Source organism: Crinia signifera, chromosome 6 (assembly GCF_055691185.1).
Source record: "Crinia signifera chromosome 6, ASM5569118v1, whole genome shotgun sequence".
Taxonomy (NCBI): domain Eukaryota; kingdom Metazoa; phylum Chordata; class Amphibia; order Anura; family Myobatrachidae; genus Crinia; species Crinia signifera.
This window is the reverse complement of record NC_139222.1, coordinates 147,657,323-147,672,449: the sequence shown is the minus strand read 5'-3', so window position 1 is coordinate 147,672,449 and position 15,127 is coordinate 147,657,323. Positions and strand designations below refer to the sequence as shown.

The window sequence follows — 15,127 nt, the reverse complement described above, 5'->3', positions numbered from 1 at the left end:
CCCGTCGGCGATCGCTGTGATTGGCTGTTCAATGTGAACAGCCAGTCGCAGCGTTTTCCTGTGTTACCGGCGAATCAGACGCTCGGTAACACAGGGATCAATCACCGCCGGGTGGGAGGGGGCGTGAGGGGGTCACCGGTGATGACCACACCTCACCCCACCTCACCCCACCTGCCCCCAAGGCTGTGATTGGTCCGTCGGACCGACGGACCAATCACAGCCATGGCGCGTGATTTAAACTAACGGTGACTGCGCTGCAGACGCCATTCCGGTCTGGAATTGCGTGCAGAGCGGTCACCGTGCCAATCTATCGTGATATACTGACCTGATCCTTGCCTGATACTTACCTGATCACCGCTGGTAGCGTGCTGCCAGCAGCTGGATGCTTCCTGGATCTTGTGACTTCCTGTGTGCTGCTGCTGCAGTGTCATAGAGTCACAGATAGTGAGAGATAGTGAGAGATAGTGAGAGATAGTGACAGAGAGTGATAGAGAGTGCTATATTTTGTGTCTGCTGCCCCCCTTTTGTGCTGATCAGTATATCTGTGCTGATCAGCAACTTTTTGGGGGTGCAGTTTTTTTTTTTATATATATACCTGTCAGTTGCACCAAAGGTTGTGCTGCCTGTGCAACTGACTGCTGCCCCCCCTGCTGCCCCCCCTTTTGTGCTGATCAGTATAAACTAAGTGATCAGCACCTTTTTTGGGGTCCAGGGTTTTTTTTTTTTTATATATATACCCTGTCAGGTTGCACCCACAGTTGTGTGCCTGCTGCCCCTCACTGCTAATCAGTGTTGCATCACTGCATCACTGATCTGCAGGTTTTTTTTTTTGGAGAGTGCAGTGGGGTTTTGTTTTTACACCCACATTGCTTTTGTGGGTGTCCTGTGGCCGCTGAGCGCTGATCAGTGACATACATCACTGAACAGCATTTTTGGCACAGGGTTGATATAATTTTTTTTCTGCAGTTTTTTTAACCCCTTCACGACATTTGACGTATATATACGTCATGGTCGGGAAGTACTTCCCGACACATGACGTATATATACGTCATGACTTCTAACTGTCACTGCGTCTAGAGACGCAGTGACAGTTAGGTGATGTCTGCTGTCCCTGACAGCAGACATCCCCCCTCGCCGCCCAGGGGGGGCAGGGGTGCCCCCCCCGGTCGGCGATCACTGTGATTGGCTGTTCAAATCTGAACAGCCATTCACAGCGTTTCCTGTGTTACCGGCGGCTAAGCCGCTCGGTAACACAGGGATCGGTGGTGATCGGTGCTGTCAAGTACAGCACCGATCACCACCGATGTGCAGCCCCCCCCTCGCACCCGCCGGGCACTCACCCGGCAGCAGCAGCAGCTCCCCCGGCTCCCTCGGAGCGTCTGGAGCGCACGCAGCGCTGCCCTCCTCCCCCCTCCCCCCCGCAGCAGCAGCATCAAGCTGCAGAAAAAGTTTAAAAATATATGCACTGAAAATATATATATATATATATATATATATATATATACACACACACACATATATATATATATATATATATATGTGTGTGTATATATATGTATATATATATATATATATATATATATACACACACATATATATATATATATATATATATATATATATATGTGTGTGTGTGTGTGTGTGTGTATATACCGCACCGATTAGCACCGATCGCCAGCCCCCCCCCTCCCACCCGGCAGCCCCCCTCCCTCCCACCCACCCGGCTGCCGCAGCGCCAGCACCCCTCCCACCCCCCCGCCAGCCGCAGCGCCAGCCCCCCTCCCAAAGCTGGTGACTAAAATGGGGTCACTTGTGGGGGGGTTCCACTGTATTGGTGCTTCGGGGGTCTTGCTAATGCGACATAGCACCCACCATTCATTCCACCACCAAAAATCACTCCTTCCCTTCTGAGTCCTGCCATGCACCCAACTGGTATTTTTTGGTCACACGTGAGGCATTGCCGTACTCGGGAGAAATTGGGGCACAGATTTTGGGGTGCTTTGTCTCCTTCATTCCTTGTGAAAATAAAAAATTTTGAGCCAGAACTGCATTTTTCTGTAAAAAATTACATTTTTTTACACAAAAATGCAGATCTGGCTCAAAATTTTTCATTTTCACAAGGAATGAAGGAGACAAAGCACCCCAAAATCTGTGCCCCAATTTCTCCCGAGTACGGCAATGCCTCATGTGTGACCAAAAATACCAGTTGGGTGCATGGCAGGACTCAGAAGGGAAGGAGTGATTTTTGGATTTTGCAGCACAGATTCTGGTTGAATGACCCCCGAAACACCCATACAGTGGAACCCCCCCACAAGTGACCCCATTTTGCAAACTACACCCTTCAGGGAATTCATCAAGGGGTATAGTGTACATTTCAAACCCCCCGGGGTTTCACCAATTTTGATACAACTGAGCTGTGAAAATGAAAAATTATTTTTTTTTTCATTTTCACTGCCCAGTTGTACCACAATTGGTGAAACCCCTGGGGGTTTGAAATGTACACTATACCCCTAGATGAATTCCCTGAAGGGTGTAGTTTGCAAAATGGGGTCACTTGTGGGGGGGTACCTAACTTTTAGCATCTTATGGTGCCTAGAAACCTACATTGTGCCTAAAAAATAATCTCATAAAAAGGAGGCTCCAAAATCAAGTAGGTGCTCCTTCTATTATGAAGCCTGTGGTTTGGTCACCGTGCACACTAGGGCCACATATAGGATATTTATGAAAACCAAAGAATTGGGGGAATCAATTTTTAGTCACATTTCTCTAGTAAAATCTACTGTGTTCCTTAGAAAAATGTATTAAAATTGCAAATCTGCAAAAAAAATGAAATTTTGAAATTTCACCTACACTTTGTTTTAATTCCTGTGAAACACCTAAAGGGTTAACAAACTTCCAAAATGCTGTTTTGAATACTGTGAGGGGTGCAGTTTTTGAAATGGCATCATTTATGGGGGTGTCTCACATACAAGTCACTCAAAGTCACATCATAACTGACCTGGTCCCTAAAAAAAATCAGAGTTTGAAATTTTCTTGAAAATTTGAGAATTTGCTATTCATATTTGAAGCCTCCTAGTGTCCAAAAAAATGAAAAGGAGGTTGAAATAATGATGGCAACATAAAGTAGACATATGGTCTTTGTTAGTTATTAACTATTTTGAGTGGTATGTTTATTTGTCTCACAAGCAGAAAATGTGACATTTTGCAAATCGCAAAATTTTCCATTTTTTCACGACATTTTGGTATTTTTCACAAAAAAACACAGACTGTATCGACGAAAATTTACCACTAACTTGAAGTACAATGTGTCACGAGAAAACAATCTCAAAATCACTGGGATAAGTAAAAGCAAAAAAAAGTTATCCCCACTTAAGTGATACATGCCAGATTTGAAAAAAAGGGCTCTGTCAGGAAGGCAAAAACTGGCTCTGTCATGAAGGGGTTAAATTGTTTTTTTGTTTGGAGAGTGCTGTGGTTTATTTTTTTTAAATTGTTTTTACACCCACGTTGCTTTTGTGGGTGTCCTGTGGCCGCTGAGCGCTGATCAGTGACGTACATCACTGAACAGCATTTTTGGCACAGGGTTGATATAATTTTTTTTTCTGCAGTTTTTTTAAATTGTTTTTTTTTTGGAGAGTGCTGTGGTTTATTTTTTTTAAATTGTTTTTACACCCACGTTGCTTTTGTGGGTGTCCTGTGGCCGCTGAGCGCTGATCAGTGACGTACATCACTGAACAGCATTTTTGGCACAGGGTTGATATAATTTTTTTTCTGCAGTTTGTTTTAAATTGTTTTTTTTTTTGGAGAGTGCTGTGGTTTATTTTTTTAAAATAGTTTTTACACCCACGTTGCTTTTGTGGGTGTCCTGTGGCCGCTGAGCGCTGATCAGTGACGTACATCACTGAACAGCATTTTCGGCACAGGGTTGATATAATTTTTTTTTTTTTATTGGGATCAAATTCCTGTATAAAGTATTTTTTTTTCTGCACTACATACACACTACACACTACATACCCCCCGTGTTGAAATTAAGTTTGTACCCCCCCTACACTATACACGTGTTGAAACATTACACTTACAGAAACACAAAAATAAAAATGTCATCCCAAATGTCATCCCAAATGTCATCCCAGTCATCCAGAAGAATGTATTCAGCGGAGGAGGCATATGCCATGCTTGCCTCTGACTCTGACACAGCCAGTGATGCAAGCAGGGAATTTGAAGGATTCGTCTTAACCTCATCTTCCTCCTCTAGTGATGAGGGACCCCCTCAAAGACGCCCCCGTAGAGCAGCTGAGACCCCCCCCAAATGATCGATCCCGTATGGACCCCACCACCAGACAATTTAGAGCCCCAGGTTCCTGAGTTTTGGGCCATCCCAGGAATCCAATTTGATTCAACAGGTCTCAGAGAAATTGAATTTTTCAAATTATTTTTCTCTGATGATTTTATAAATTTAATGGTGGACCAAAGTAATTTATATGCCCAGCAGTTTATTGCTCAAAACCCCACGTCATCATTTGCTAGGTGGACCCCTGTAGATGCAGTAGAGATGATGACGTTTTGGGGTCTGGTGTTACATATGGGCATTGTAAAAAAGCCAGAAATTAGGCAATATTGGAGTACAGATGTTCTGTACAGCACCCCACTTTACCGTATGGCCATGACTCGGACTCGTTTTGAGACAATCCTTAAATTTTTACATTACACCGATAATGCACAGTGCCCACCCAGAGATGATCCCACCTTTGACCGGCTATTCAAAGTCAGGCCGGTCATTGATCATTTCAGTGCCAAATTTGCAGAGTTGTACATCCCTGAAAAATTTATTTGTATCGACGAGTCCCTTATACATTTTAAAGGAAGGGTTAAATTCCGCCAGTACCTTCCCAGTAAGAGGGCAAGGTATGGCATAAAAATGTATAAACTGTGTGAAAGCACCTCAGGGTACACCCACAGGTTTAGGGTATATGAAGGGAAGGATTCAAGAATTGAACCGCCAGAATGCGCCCCCTCCCTCGTAGGTGTTAGTGGAAAAATTGTCTGGGATTAGTGCACCCCTTCCTGGATAAAGGTTATCACCTCTATGTGGATAACTTTTACACTAGCATCCCCCTGTTTACGGCCCTTGGTTCAAGAGGTACAGCAGCTTGCGGTACTGTGCGCAAGAACCAAAGAGGCCTCCCAAAAACGCACATTGCCCAAGTACTGAGAAGGGGTGAAAGCAGGGGAATATGCACCGAAAATATGTTGTTGGTCAAATATAAGGACAAGAGGGATGTCCTTATACTGACAACAATTCACGGAGACAGTACCACCTCCGTCCCTGTACGAGGTACCAGTACCCACACCTCAAAACCTAATTGTATCCTAGATTACAATAAGTACATGGGCGGAGTGGATCTATCAGATCAGGTACTGAAGCCGTACAGTGCCCTGCGGAAAACAAAAATCTGGTACAAGAAGCTGGCCGCGTATATCATCCAGATGGCACTGTATAACGCTTACGTGCTATTCCGTTCTACCAGCCAGAGGGGGACATTTATGCACTTTCAAGAGGAAGTCATAAAGGGCCTAATATTTGGGAACCAGCAGGCAGAGGGCCCCAGTACTTCTAGTACTGGCCCCCGTATTGTACCAGGGCAGCATTTTCCTAACGAAATCCCCTCCACTGCAAAAAAGGGCAGGACACAAAAAAGGTGCAAAGTTTGCTATAAAAAGGAAATAAGAAAGGATACTATTTTCCACTGTGAAACTTGCCCCGACAAACCCGGCCTATGTATAAAGGAGTGTTTTAAAATATACCACACATCTATGGATTATTAGGTTCATCATTTCACCGTGCTTCGGGGGTCTTGCTAATGCCACATAGCACCCACCATTCATTCCACCAGAATCTGAGCTGCAAAATCCAAAAATCACTCCTTCCCTTCTGAGTCCTGCCATGCACCCAACTGGTATTTTTTGGTCACATATGAGGCATTGCCATACTCGGGAGAAATTGGGGCACAGATTTTGGGGTGCTTTGTCTCCTTCATTCCTTGTGAAAATGAAAATTTTTGAGCCAGAACTGCATTTTTGTGTAAAAAATTTAATTTTTCATTTTCACTGCCCAGTTGTACCACAATTGGTGAAACCCCTGGGGGTTTGAAATGTACACTATAGCCCTAGGTGAATTCCCTGAGGGGTGTAGTTTGCAAAATGGGGTCACTTGTGGGGGGGTTCCACTGTATTGGTGCTTTGGGGGTCTTGCTAATGCGACATAGCACCCACCAACATTCCACCAGAATCTGTGCTGCAAAATCCAAATATCACTCCTTCCCTTCTGAGTCCTGACATTTTTTGGTCACACATGAGGCATTGTCGTACTCGGGAGAAAATGGGGCACAGATTTTGGGGTGCTTTGTCTCCTTCATTCCTTGTGAAAATTAAAAATTTTGAGCCAGAACTGCATTTTTGTGTAAAAAATTAAATTTTTCATTTTCACTGCCCAGTTGTACCACAATTGGTGAAACCCCTGGGGGTTTGAAATGTACACTATAGCCCTAGATGAATTCCCTGAGGGGTGTAGTTTGCAAAATGGGGTCACTTGTGGGGGGGTTCCACTGTATTGGTGCTTTGGGGGTCTTGCTAATGCGACATAGCACCCACCAACATTCCACCAGAATCTGTGCTGCAAAATCCAAATATCACTCCTTCCCTTCTGAGTCCTGCCATGCACCCAAATGGTATTTTTTGGTCACATGTGAGGCATTGCCGTACTCGGGAGAAATTAGGGCACAGATTTTGGGGTGCGTTGTCTCCTTCATTCCTTGTGAAAATGAAAAATTTTGAGCCAGAACTGCATTTTTGTGTAAAAAATTTAATTTTTCATTTTCACTGCCCAGTTGTACCACAATTGGTGAAACCCCTGGGGGTTTGAAATGTACACTATAGCCCTAGATGAATTCCCTGAGGGGTGTAGTTTGCAAAATGGGGTCACTTGTGGGGGGGTTCCACTGTATTGGTGCTTCGGGGGTCTTGCTAATGCGACATAGCACCCACCAACATTCCACCAGAATCTGTGCTGCAAAATCCAAATATCACTCCTTCCCTTCTGAGTCCTGCCATGCACCCAAATGGTATTTTTTGGTCACATGTGAGGCATTGCCGTACTCGGAAGAAATTGGGGCACAGATTTTGGGGTGCTTTGTCTCCTTCATTCCTTGTGAAAATGAAAAATTTTGAGCCAGAACTGCATTTTTGTGTAAAAAATCTAATTTTTCATTTTCACAGCCCAGTTGTACAACAATTGGTGAAACCCCTGGGGGTTTGAAATGTACACTATAGCCCTAGATGAATTCCCTGAGGGGTGTAGTTTGCAAAATGGGGTCACTTGTGGGGGGGTTCCTAACATTTAGCATCTTATGGTGCCTAGAAACCTACATGGTGCCTAAAAAATATTCTCATAAAAAGGAGGCTCCAAAATCAAGTAGGTGCTCCTTCTATTATGGAGCCTGTGGTTTGGTCAACGTGCACACTAGGGCCACATATAGGATATTTATGAAAACAAAAGAATTGGGGGAATCAATTTTTAGTCACATTTCTCTAGTAAAATCTACTGTGTTCCTTAGAAAAATGTATTAAAATTGAAAATCTGCTAAAAAAATGAAATTTCACCTACACTTTGTTTTAATTCCTGTGAAACACCTAAAGGGTTAACAAGCTTCCAAAATGCTGTTTTGAATACTGTGAGGGGTGCAGTTTTTGAAATGGCATCATTTATGGGGGTGTCTCACATACAAGTCCCTCAAAGTCACATCAGAACTGAACTTGTCCCTAAAAAAATCAGTGTTTGAAATTTTCTTGAAAATTTGAGAATTTGCTATTCATATTTTAAGCCTCCTAGTGTCCAAAAAAATTAAAAGGAGGTTGTAATAATGATGGAAACATAAAGTAGACATATGGTCTATGTTAGTTATTAACTATTTTGAGTGGTATGATTATTTGTCTCACAAGCAGAAAATGTAACATTTTGAAAATTGCTAAATTTTCCATTTTTTTACGACATTTTGGTATTTTTCACAAAAAAACACAGACTGTATCGACCCAAATTTACCACTAACTTGAAGTACAATGTGTCACGAGAAAACAATCTCAAAATCACTGGGATAAGTAAAAGCAAAAAAAAGTTATCCCCACTTAAGTGATACATGTCAGATTTGAAAAAAAGGGCTCATTCAGGAAGGCAAAAACAGGCTGCGACAGGAAGGGGTTAATATATATATATATATATATATATATATATATATATATATATATATATATATATATATATAAAAAGTTTGCACACACTAGGGGGTTGTAGTGCTTCTCCATTTCCCAAGGAATCCCTTGCCTGGCCTGTCTAGTTCCGAGGATAATGCTTTGACCCCATGAAGCATGTCCCCTGACTGTGACATTACACCCTCCCCTCTCTCCCTCTTGCTGGGTGCTGGTTCTTTAAATATGGGGAAACGTCTAAGACGCAGCAGCAATGGAAATAGTGTTCACTTTAGAATCTCTTTACAAAATACATAATCTGACAATGAATTTGCTTGAACAAAAAAAAGAGAATATAATGTTTAACATTTAAATGTTTTTTTTTTTTAAAGGTAGATACAGGTATATTTCACATTATGCTACTCTTACTACTAAGATGCTTATAAATGTCATATTTATGTATGTATTATGTATGTACATATGTATGTATATACCGGTGTTTCCCCGATAATAAGACACTGTCTTATTTTTTTTTTTCACTCAAAAAAGACCATAGGTCTTATTTTCGGGGGAGGGCTTATTTTAATAGACCCAGTGCCCCAGTGCTCCTTTAAAACATGCCCCAGTGCTCCTTTAAAAAATGCCCCAGTGCTCCTTTAAAACATGCCCCAGTGCTCCTTTAAAAAATGCCCCAGTGCTCCTTTAAAAAAAATGCCCCACTGCTCCTTTAAAAAAATGCCCCACTGCTCCTTTAAAACATGCCCCAGTCCACCATCTCAAAATTGAACCCAGTCATCCATCTTCCACATGCCCCCACATTCTTGATGACCCCAAACCTGTTTGTTTACCGGAACTCCGTACGGTACGGTATTGATGGCCCCAAAACATCCGTCGGCGCTGTGTGCTGCACAGGCTGTACTGTTCAGCAGCCGCGTGATGTGCGCCGCAATGCATCCCTGGGAACGGGAGCCGTGGTATTACCGTACAGGCGAGGTGAGCGGGGCTGAGCAGGGCTACACTTTAACAACTGTAAAAAAATTTATGGGAAATTTCATAGGTCTTATTTTCGGGGGAGGGCTTATTTTGGACAAAATGTTCCAAATCTGGGGTAGGGCTTATTATCGGGGTAGGTCTAATTATCGGGGAAACACGGTATCTATAGATTGTAAGCTTGCGAGCAGGGCCCTCCTACATTTTGACTGTCTGTAAATACCCTGTTTGTTGTATCACTGTCTCCTTGTAAAGCGCAACGGAATATGCTGCGCTATGTAAGAAACTGTTAATAAATAAATAAAAATATATATACAGCTATTTGGTAGATATGCCCATCTGTAAATACATGACTAAATGTGCAACAGTAGGAATTAGTTACCGACACTGATGATTTTTAGGGTATCACGGCAGCACCACTCAGCTCCACCTGTTAAGATCACATTAACATTGTCAGATAAGGTGATGTCAAGGAACAAGACATCATCACTGAAAGCCAGGAGTGGGTGGAAAAACACATAAGTCAGGATTATAACATCTGTGCACTATTTCAAAGTTTAAAGAAACAGATGAACAACTGCAAATCAACTGACCTCATAGAGGCAGAGGAGCCGGAAGCAACTTGTAGCAGCAGCAATGTATGTAGCAGCAGTACTAGTGTCTGTTGGGCCCCAGGAGCCCAGCTGTCTTCTGTATGCTGTATAACTCAGGGCTGCTTGTATCTTTGCATTTCCTCATGATTATGGAAATAGCAGGACAGGACAGGCAGCCTTTGGAGATTCTAATTTTGGAGACTCTAGAAAATAGACAAAATGCTATTAGCAGTTAGACGATAAGTGGGGTACAGAATACAATTTGCTCCTGTATAAGGATTTTTGGGAAATGCTACATGTTAAGTTTCTTCATTTATTCTCTATTATTAGCATGCCTGCTATTGCTTTATATGTTTGTCAAACTATGAAATACAAATAAAAAGAAAAAACATTTTGGGCATAATTAAGAAAGGGGTTAGAGTTGTGTGGTGATGCTCCTGTAGCAGTATTGATCCGGCCAGCGAACTGCAGCATCAGATAACTCAGTCACTGGTGTCTAATGACTCCCATGGTGCCGTGCAAGCTACCTGTTGCAGAAGCCAGGAAATTTCCTTCCTATGATAGAGATCCCTGACCTGGCACTACCCACCCTCTAAATGGTTGTGACATGCCACCACTACCCCCTCCCTGATGGCAGCAGATGACTGACAGGCTGCTGTTCTGCATCCTATGTCACAGGCCGCAATTGTGCATGAGCAGAATGGGTCCTGCACAAATGCAAAATACCACAAATCTGTCCTTTGCAACAATGGGCGCTGGACTCACTGGCCCTGAATTAGGCCAATTATTTGAACAGATGAGTTGTAAACTCTACTCCACAACTGTTCATTTTAACACTTCACATTGGCTGTTGTCTTACAGTATGTAATATATATATATATATATATATATATATATATATATATATATATATATATATACACAATATACAATTTAAAAAACAAAGTCAGACGAGTGCCACCTCTTGCTTTACGGGGGGAGGAGACTGTGTGAGTGGGAGGGCCAAGCACATGTATCGAAATCTCACACCCTAATTATCTGCTAAGGGTGTAAGAGTAACAAAGGCTCTGGCTAGGGGGGTGCATTGCTATTTTGTGTAATACCCAATTTCACTAGGTGTTAGTATTGCCTTACTACTGTATATGAAATATAAATGAGAATATACTGGTCCTACATTTTCTTCAGTCACTGTTTTCTTGTTGTGTAAGTAAGTAAGTAAGTAAAATTTATATAGCGCACTTTCTCCAGCAGGACTCAAGGCGCTTACAGACATTAAAAAAAACAATGCACATAATACAGAGGATGTTGGAGGTACAGTAACAGACAAGTCACAGACAAAAGCCCCTGAGCACACAGTAAGCATAATGCAGAAGTGATGCAGCATTTTGGATAATAACTTCCATGGGTTGTGTACTCCACCCTGACAAGGTACCAAGTGCGGCAGCCATTTTAGGCGCTCTGCGTAGGATTACCCAGGGTGAGATAGATTACCCCTAAAAGAAACTACCCAAAATGGATGATTTCAATGTATACTCAGGTCCATGTATTTTTCATCCCATTCACAAGTGCACCAGATGAGGCAGCCATGGAGGGCGCACTACGAAGGTTACACTGTAAGGGGCGAGCCATACAAGGACCCAATGCATATATTGGAAAGCAAATACTTCTGTAGTAGTATGATAAACCCTGCACAGAAACATCCACATGATCCACATCCTGTCCGCGGAGATACCATCTGAGGCAACCAGCTTGGTGCACTGCATAGGTCAGCGCTGGCAGGGTGTGCAATCTGCGGAGGTACACAATAAAGGAAAAAGCACATGGTGGGGTTGATGTGTGCTGCAGGAGAGGAGGGGGGGGGGAGAGAAAAGACATGAACACACATTTGCAGGGGACTGACACTTTTACAAGGGATTGATGGGTGAAGTGTTGGTGCATAGGCTGACCCTGCTGCTTCCCCTCACAGCTCCATGCTCACCATGAGGGGTAGGGCTGGGGGTAGTCCAGGTGTTCTCAGCCGTAGGGGTGGTGGGCCTGGTCCACTCATGGCAAAGGTGAGTTGAGGCCACATGATATTCCAGAGTTTTTTGGGTATAATGCAGTCCTTCAGCAGTAATGATGGTTTGTTCTTTGCCTTCTGGTTTCCTTCGGGTTAACGCGGGTATAACGCTGCTATTAATTTTAAGATGACCCTTTATAACTAGACCCTTCAGATACTAGACCCCTAACGTCCGAAAGGACTGACGTCCCAAACTATACTCAATATATAAGCCTAAAACAAACATATGTCCATCCTGAATTAGCTGCCCCTCCCAATACACCTCCCCCACCAGCAAAAGGTGCTAATCAGACCAAACCAATGTAAGAGCAGTAGCACTATCCCAATATTTCTAAGTTCTTCACATAGCACAGATAAAACCACAATAGCAGCTTTTACAGATTTAAAGCGATGTTCTGCAGTAGAAATCTGAAATAGGTTTACCCCGTTTAAATCAGTGCAAACAGCTGCGATGTTCTGCAGTAGAAATCTGAAATAGGTTTACCCCGTTTAAATCAGTGCAAACAGCTGCGATGTTCTGCAGTAGAAATCTGAAATAGGTTTACCCCGTTTAAATCAGTGCAAACAGCTGCGATGTTCTGCAGTAGAAATCTGAAATAGGTTTACCCCGTTTAAATCAGTGCAAACAGCTGCGATGTTCTGCAGTAGAAATCTGAAATAGGTTTACCCCGTTTAAATCAGTGCAAACAGCTGCGATGTTCTGCAGTAGAAATCTGAAATAGGTTTACCTGTTGATGGAATATAGAGAGGAGTCAATTCACAATCGATATCCAAGGAAGTTATAAATAATATAACGCGGGTATAACGCTGCTATTAATTTTAAGATGACCCTTTATAACTAGACCCTTCAGATACTAGACCCCTAACGTCCTAAAGGACTGACGTCCCAAACTATAATTGTGTTTACTTTTTTTTATAAACGCTGTCACTGGGCGCTGCGGAACCCTTATGGCGATATAGAAATAAATGATTGTAATATCACTAATATATACAGTTTGACAGTATTAGTTACCAAAATAATTTAGTCTATTTTGTTGCCTATTTACATTATGTAGGTTTGTATTATAGATAAGCAAGGCAGAGATGGGGTTAATATTTATTTACCTAGAACACTGTTTGCAGGATTTGACCTCCAAGATCCTAAACCAAGCTGCACAACTCTTTTTTCCCCACTTAAATTCAAAGAATTTTGTTAACAGTGCAATAAAAATTGCTGTGCAGTATTACAAGGGGAGATAAAAGAGACCCTCTTTTCTATGTGCAGTTTTGTGCATTTCATTGTACAGACAATGTTTCTTTAAAAAAAAGTCTGCATCTGCAAATCCCATTAGATGCGGATATAAGGTTACTGATGATTAATAGTAGCCCTGGTTTGCTTTGGTTGGAGGGATGCAATGTGTGTCGTTAACCCCTCCCTCCCCTCTCTCACATTTCACTTCACAAACTTGTCACTCTCTCTCTCCCTGCATAGTATTTAAACAGTGGATCCCCTTGGATATACATACAGTACAACACTCTTTTCAGGCACAGCTTGCTGAACACTATAAGCCTGTCAGACTGGCCGGCACACGTGTAGTGTGAAGATGCTAGTGTCTTGAATGAAGGTCTGGGCTCTGAATATTTTTGTTTTTGGTTCGAAAAACATTTAAAAAGTAACTGTAGGAGACATTTTTGAAGTTCCTGGAAGTGCAGACGAAGCACATTTATTTGGTTGCCTGACAAAAGCAACTGACGTGATACTTTCATCTATGGATCCATCAGCAAGTAGCTGTATGAGAAATAGCCACACAGGTGCCCCACTTTGGGGTTGCATGAGGAGTCCCCAAGGAGAACTAAGCTCAGCTTCTCCACTGCACCCTTATCAGCAAGTATCATTCTTTCACCAGAAGCCGGACTATGCGGCATATTCAGATTTCTCTGCGTCATGCCTAGCAACTGCACCCCACAGCTTCCCCCGCGAGGAAAGGTTGTACGCAGAACAGCACCACACATTTCATCATTCAGACTGGCACTTTCCAGCCACTGAAGCCCGGAGGCGACTAAATCCAGAGATGGGGTTATGCTCTGGAGAGATAGAAAGCAGCAGTCCAAATTTGGTTGACGGTTCTGGTTGCATCAACGAAGATTATGGGGTGTCAGGTGGCGCAACTCAGGAGATAGAAAAAAAGACTTTAAAGCGAAAAAAAGACATTGCAGGTATGTAGAAAATACTTTTTTTGTTTTTGGCTTTCTTTATACACGTGTAAAACTGCTTATTTTTTTTTCCATCAAATACACTTAAGTATGCTAAATATTCAAATAGCTATATCCTAATTGACTGTTAAACTATATGTTGCCAAGGGGATCACAGGTTTGTATATCAGCGAGTGGGATTGCACAGGTGTTTCATTAAAGATCTAAAGAAAAGAATTTGGATTTACACCATAATTGGAAATTACATTGCATTCAAAGTAGCACATATTTATGGGCTTGTTGTATGGGAGTTGATTATAAAAGTAGGATGCACTTAAGATCAGTTTACCGTTGAATGTGTTACATTTAAAACTTTTGGTTATTTTGTAGTAAACATATATATTAAGGCGTATAAGAAATATTAATTGTATAAGATACTGTATATGTAATGTAAAATTCCATGCATTATATATACCCATGTGTTGTCAATCAGCTGTGTGTGTAATAGCTGAATAACACAGATGAGTTGTGACTCTCACATGATATACACATGACCACACCATACATGTGGTATACAGTATTCCTACACATACTGTATTTTACTGTAGAACAGAATGTGTCATTTCCATTACCAAATAACATACAAGAAAACAACTTACAGTGCATTTTTTAAAATGTATGGTAACGTTGCATCTAACAGGCATTTTTAAAACAAATTTTAAAGATTACTGTAAAGATTTCAACAAAGTTGGAGATGGAACACAACAGATGCCCGGGACCAATGGAAAAAGTAGCTTTTAAAAACTTTGAGCTGCATTCCCTAATTTTGGGAACCACTGGTATATACAGTAGTATTGATATCATATTAGAAATCAGTGCCTCAGGACAATTGCAGGGGTGCATTGTATTGGTGGTCCAGGACCAAGTCATATTATTTATTGTGCATGCAATAGGCAAAACCAGCTTGTGGCTGCCACAAATAAAATATTTGGACAAACAGAAGCAAATCTGGTCCATTACTACATAAATGACCCAAGGATGACATATAAACACAATTTACTTCATTTAATAT

General features: G+C 42.0%; 1 protein-coding gene across 1 annotated transcript in view; it reads left to right on the top strand.

The window, feature by feature from the left end:
- The first annotated feature begins 13,361 nt into the window (after nt 1-13,361).
- Nucleotides 13,362-15,127, top strand: part of MEOX1 (mesenchyme homeobox 1) — a 47,217-nt gene continuing 45,451 nt past the window's right edge. The window contains exon 1 of the mRNA XM_083147576.1: nt 13,362-14,079. Within this exon, the coding sequence (XP_083003702.1) occupies nt 13,632-14,079 (448 nt within the window). The 5' untranslated portion in view covers nt 13,362-13,631. The remainder of the gene's footprint in view (nt 14,080-15,127) is intronic.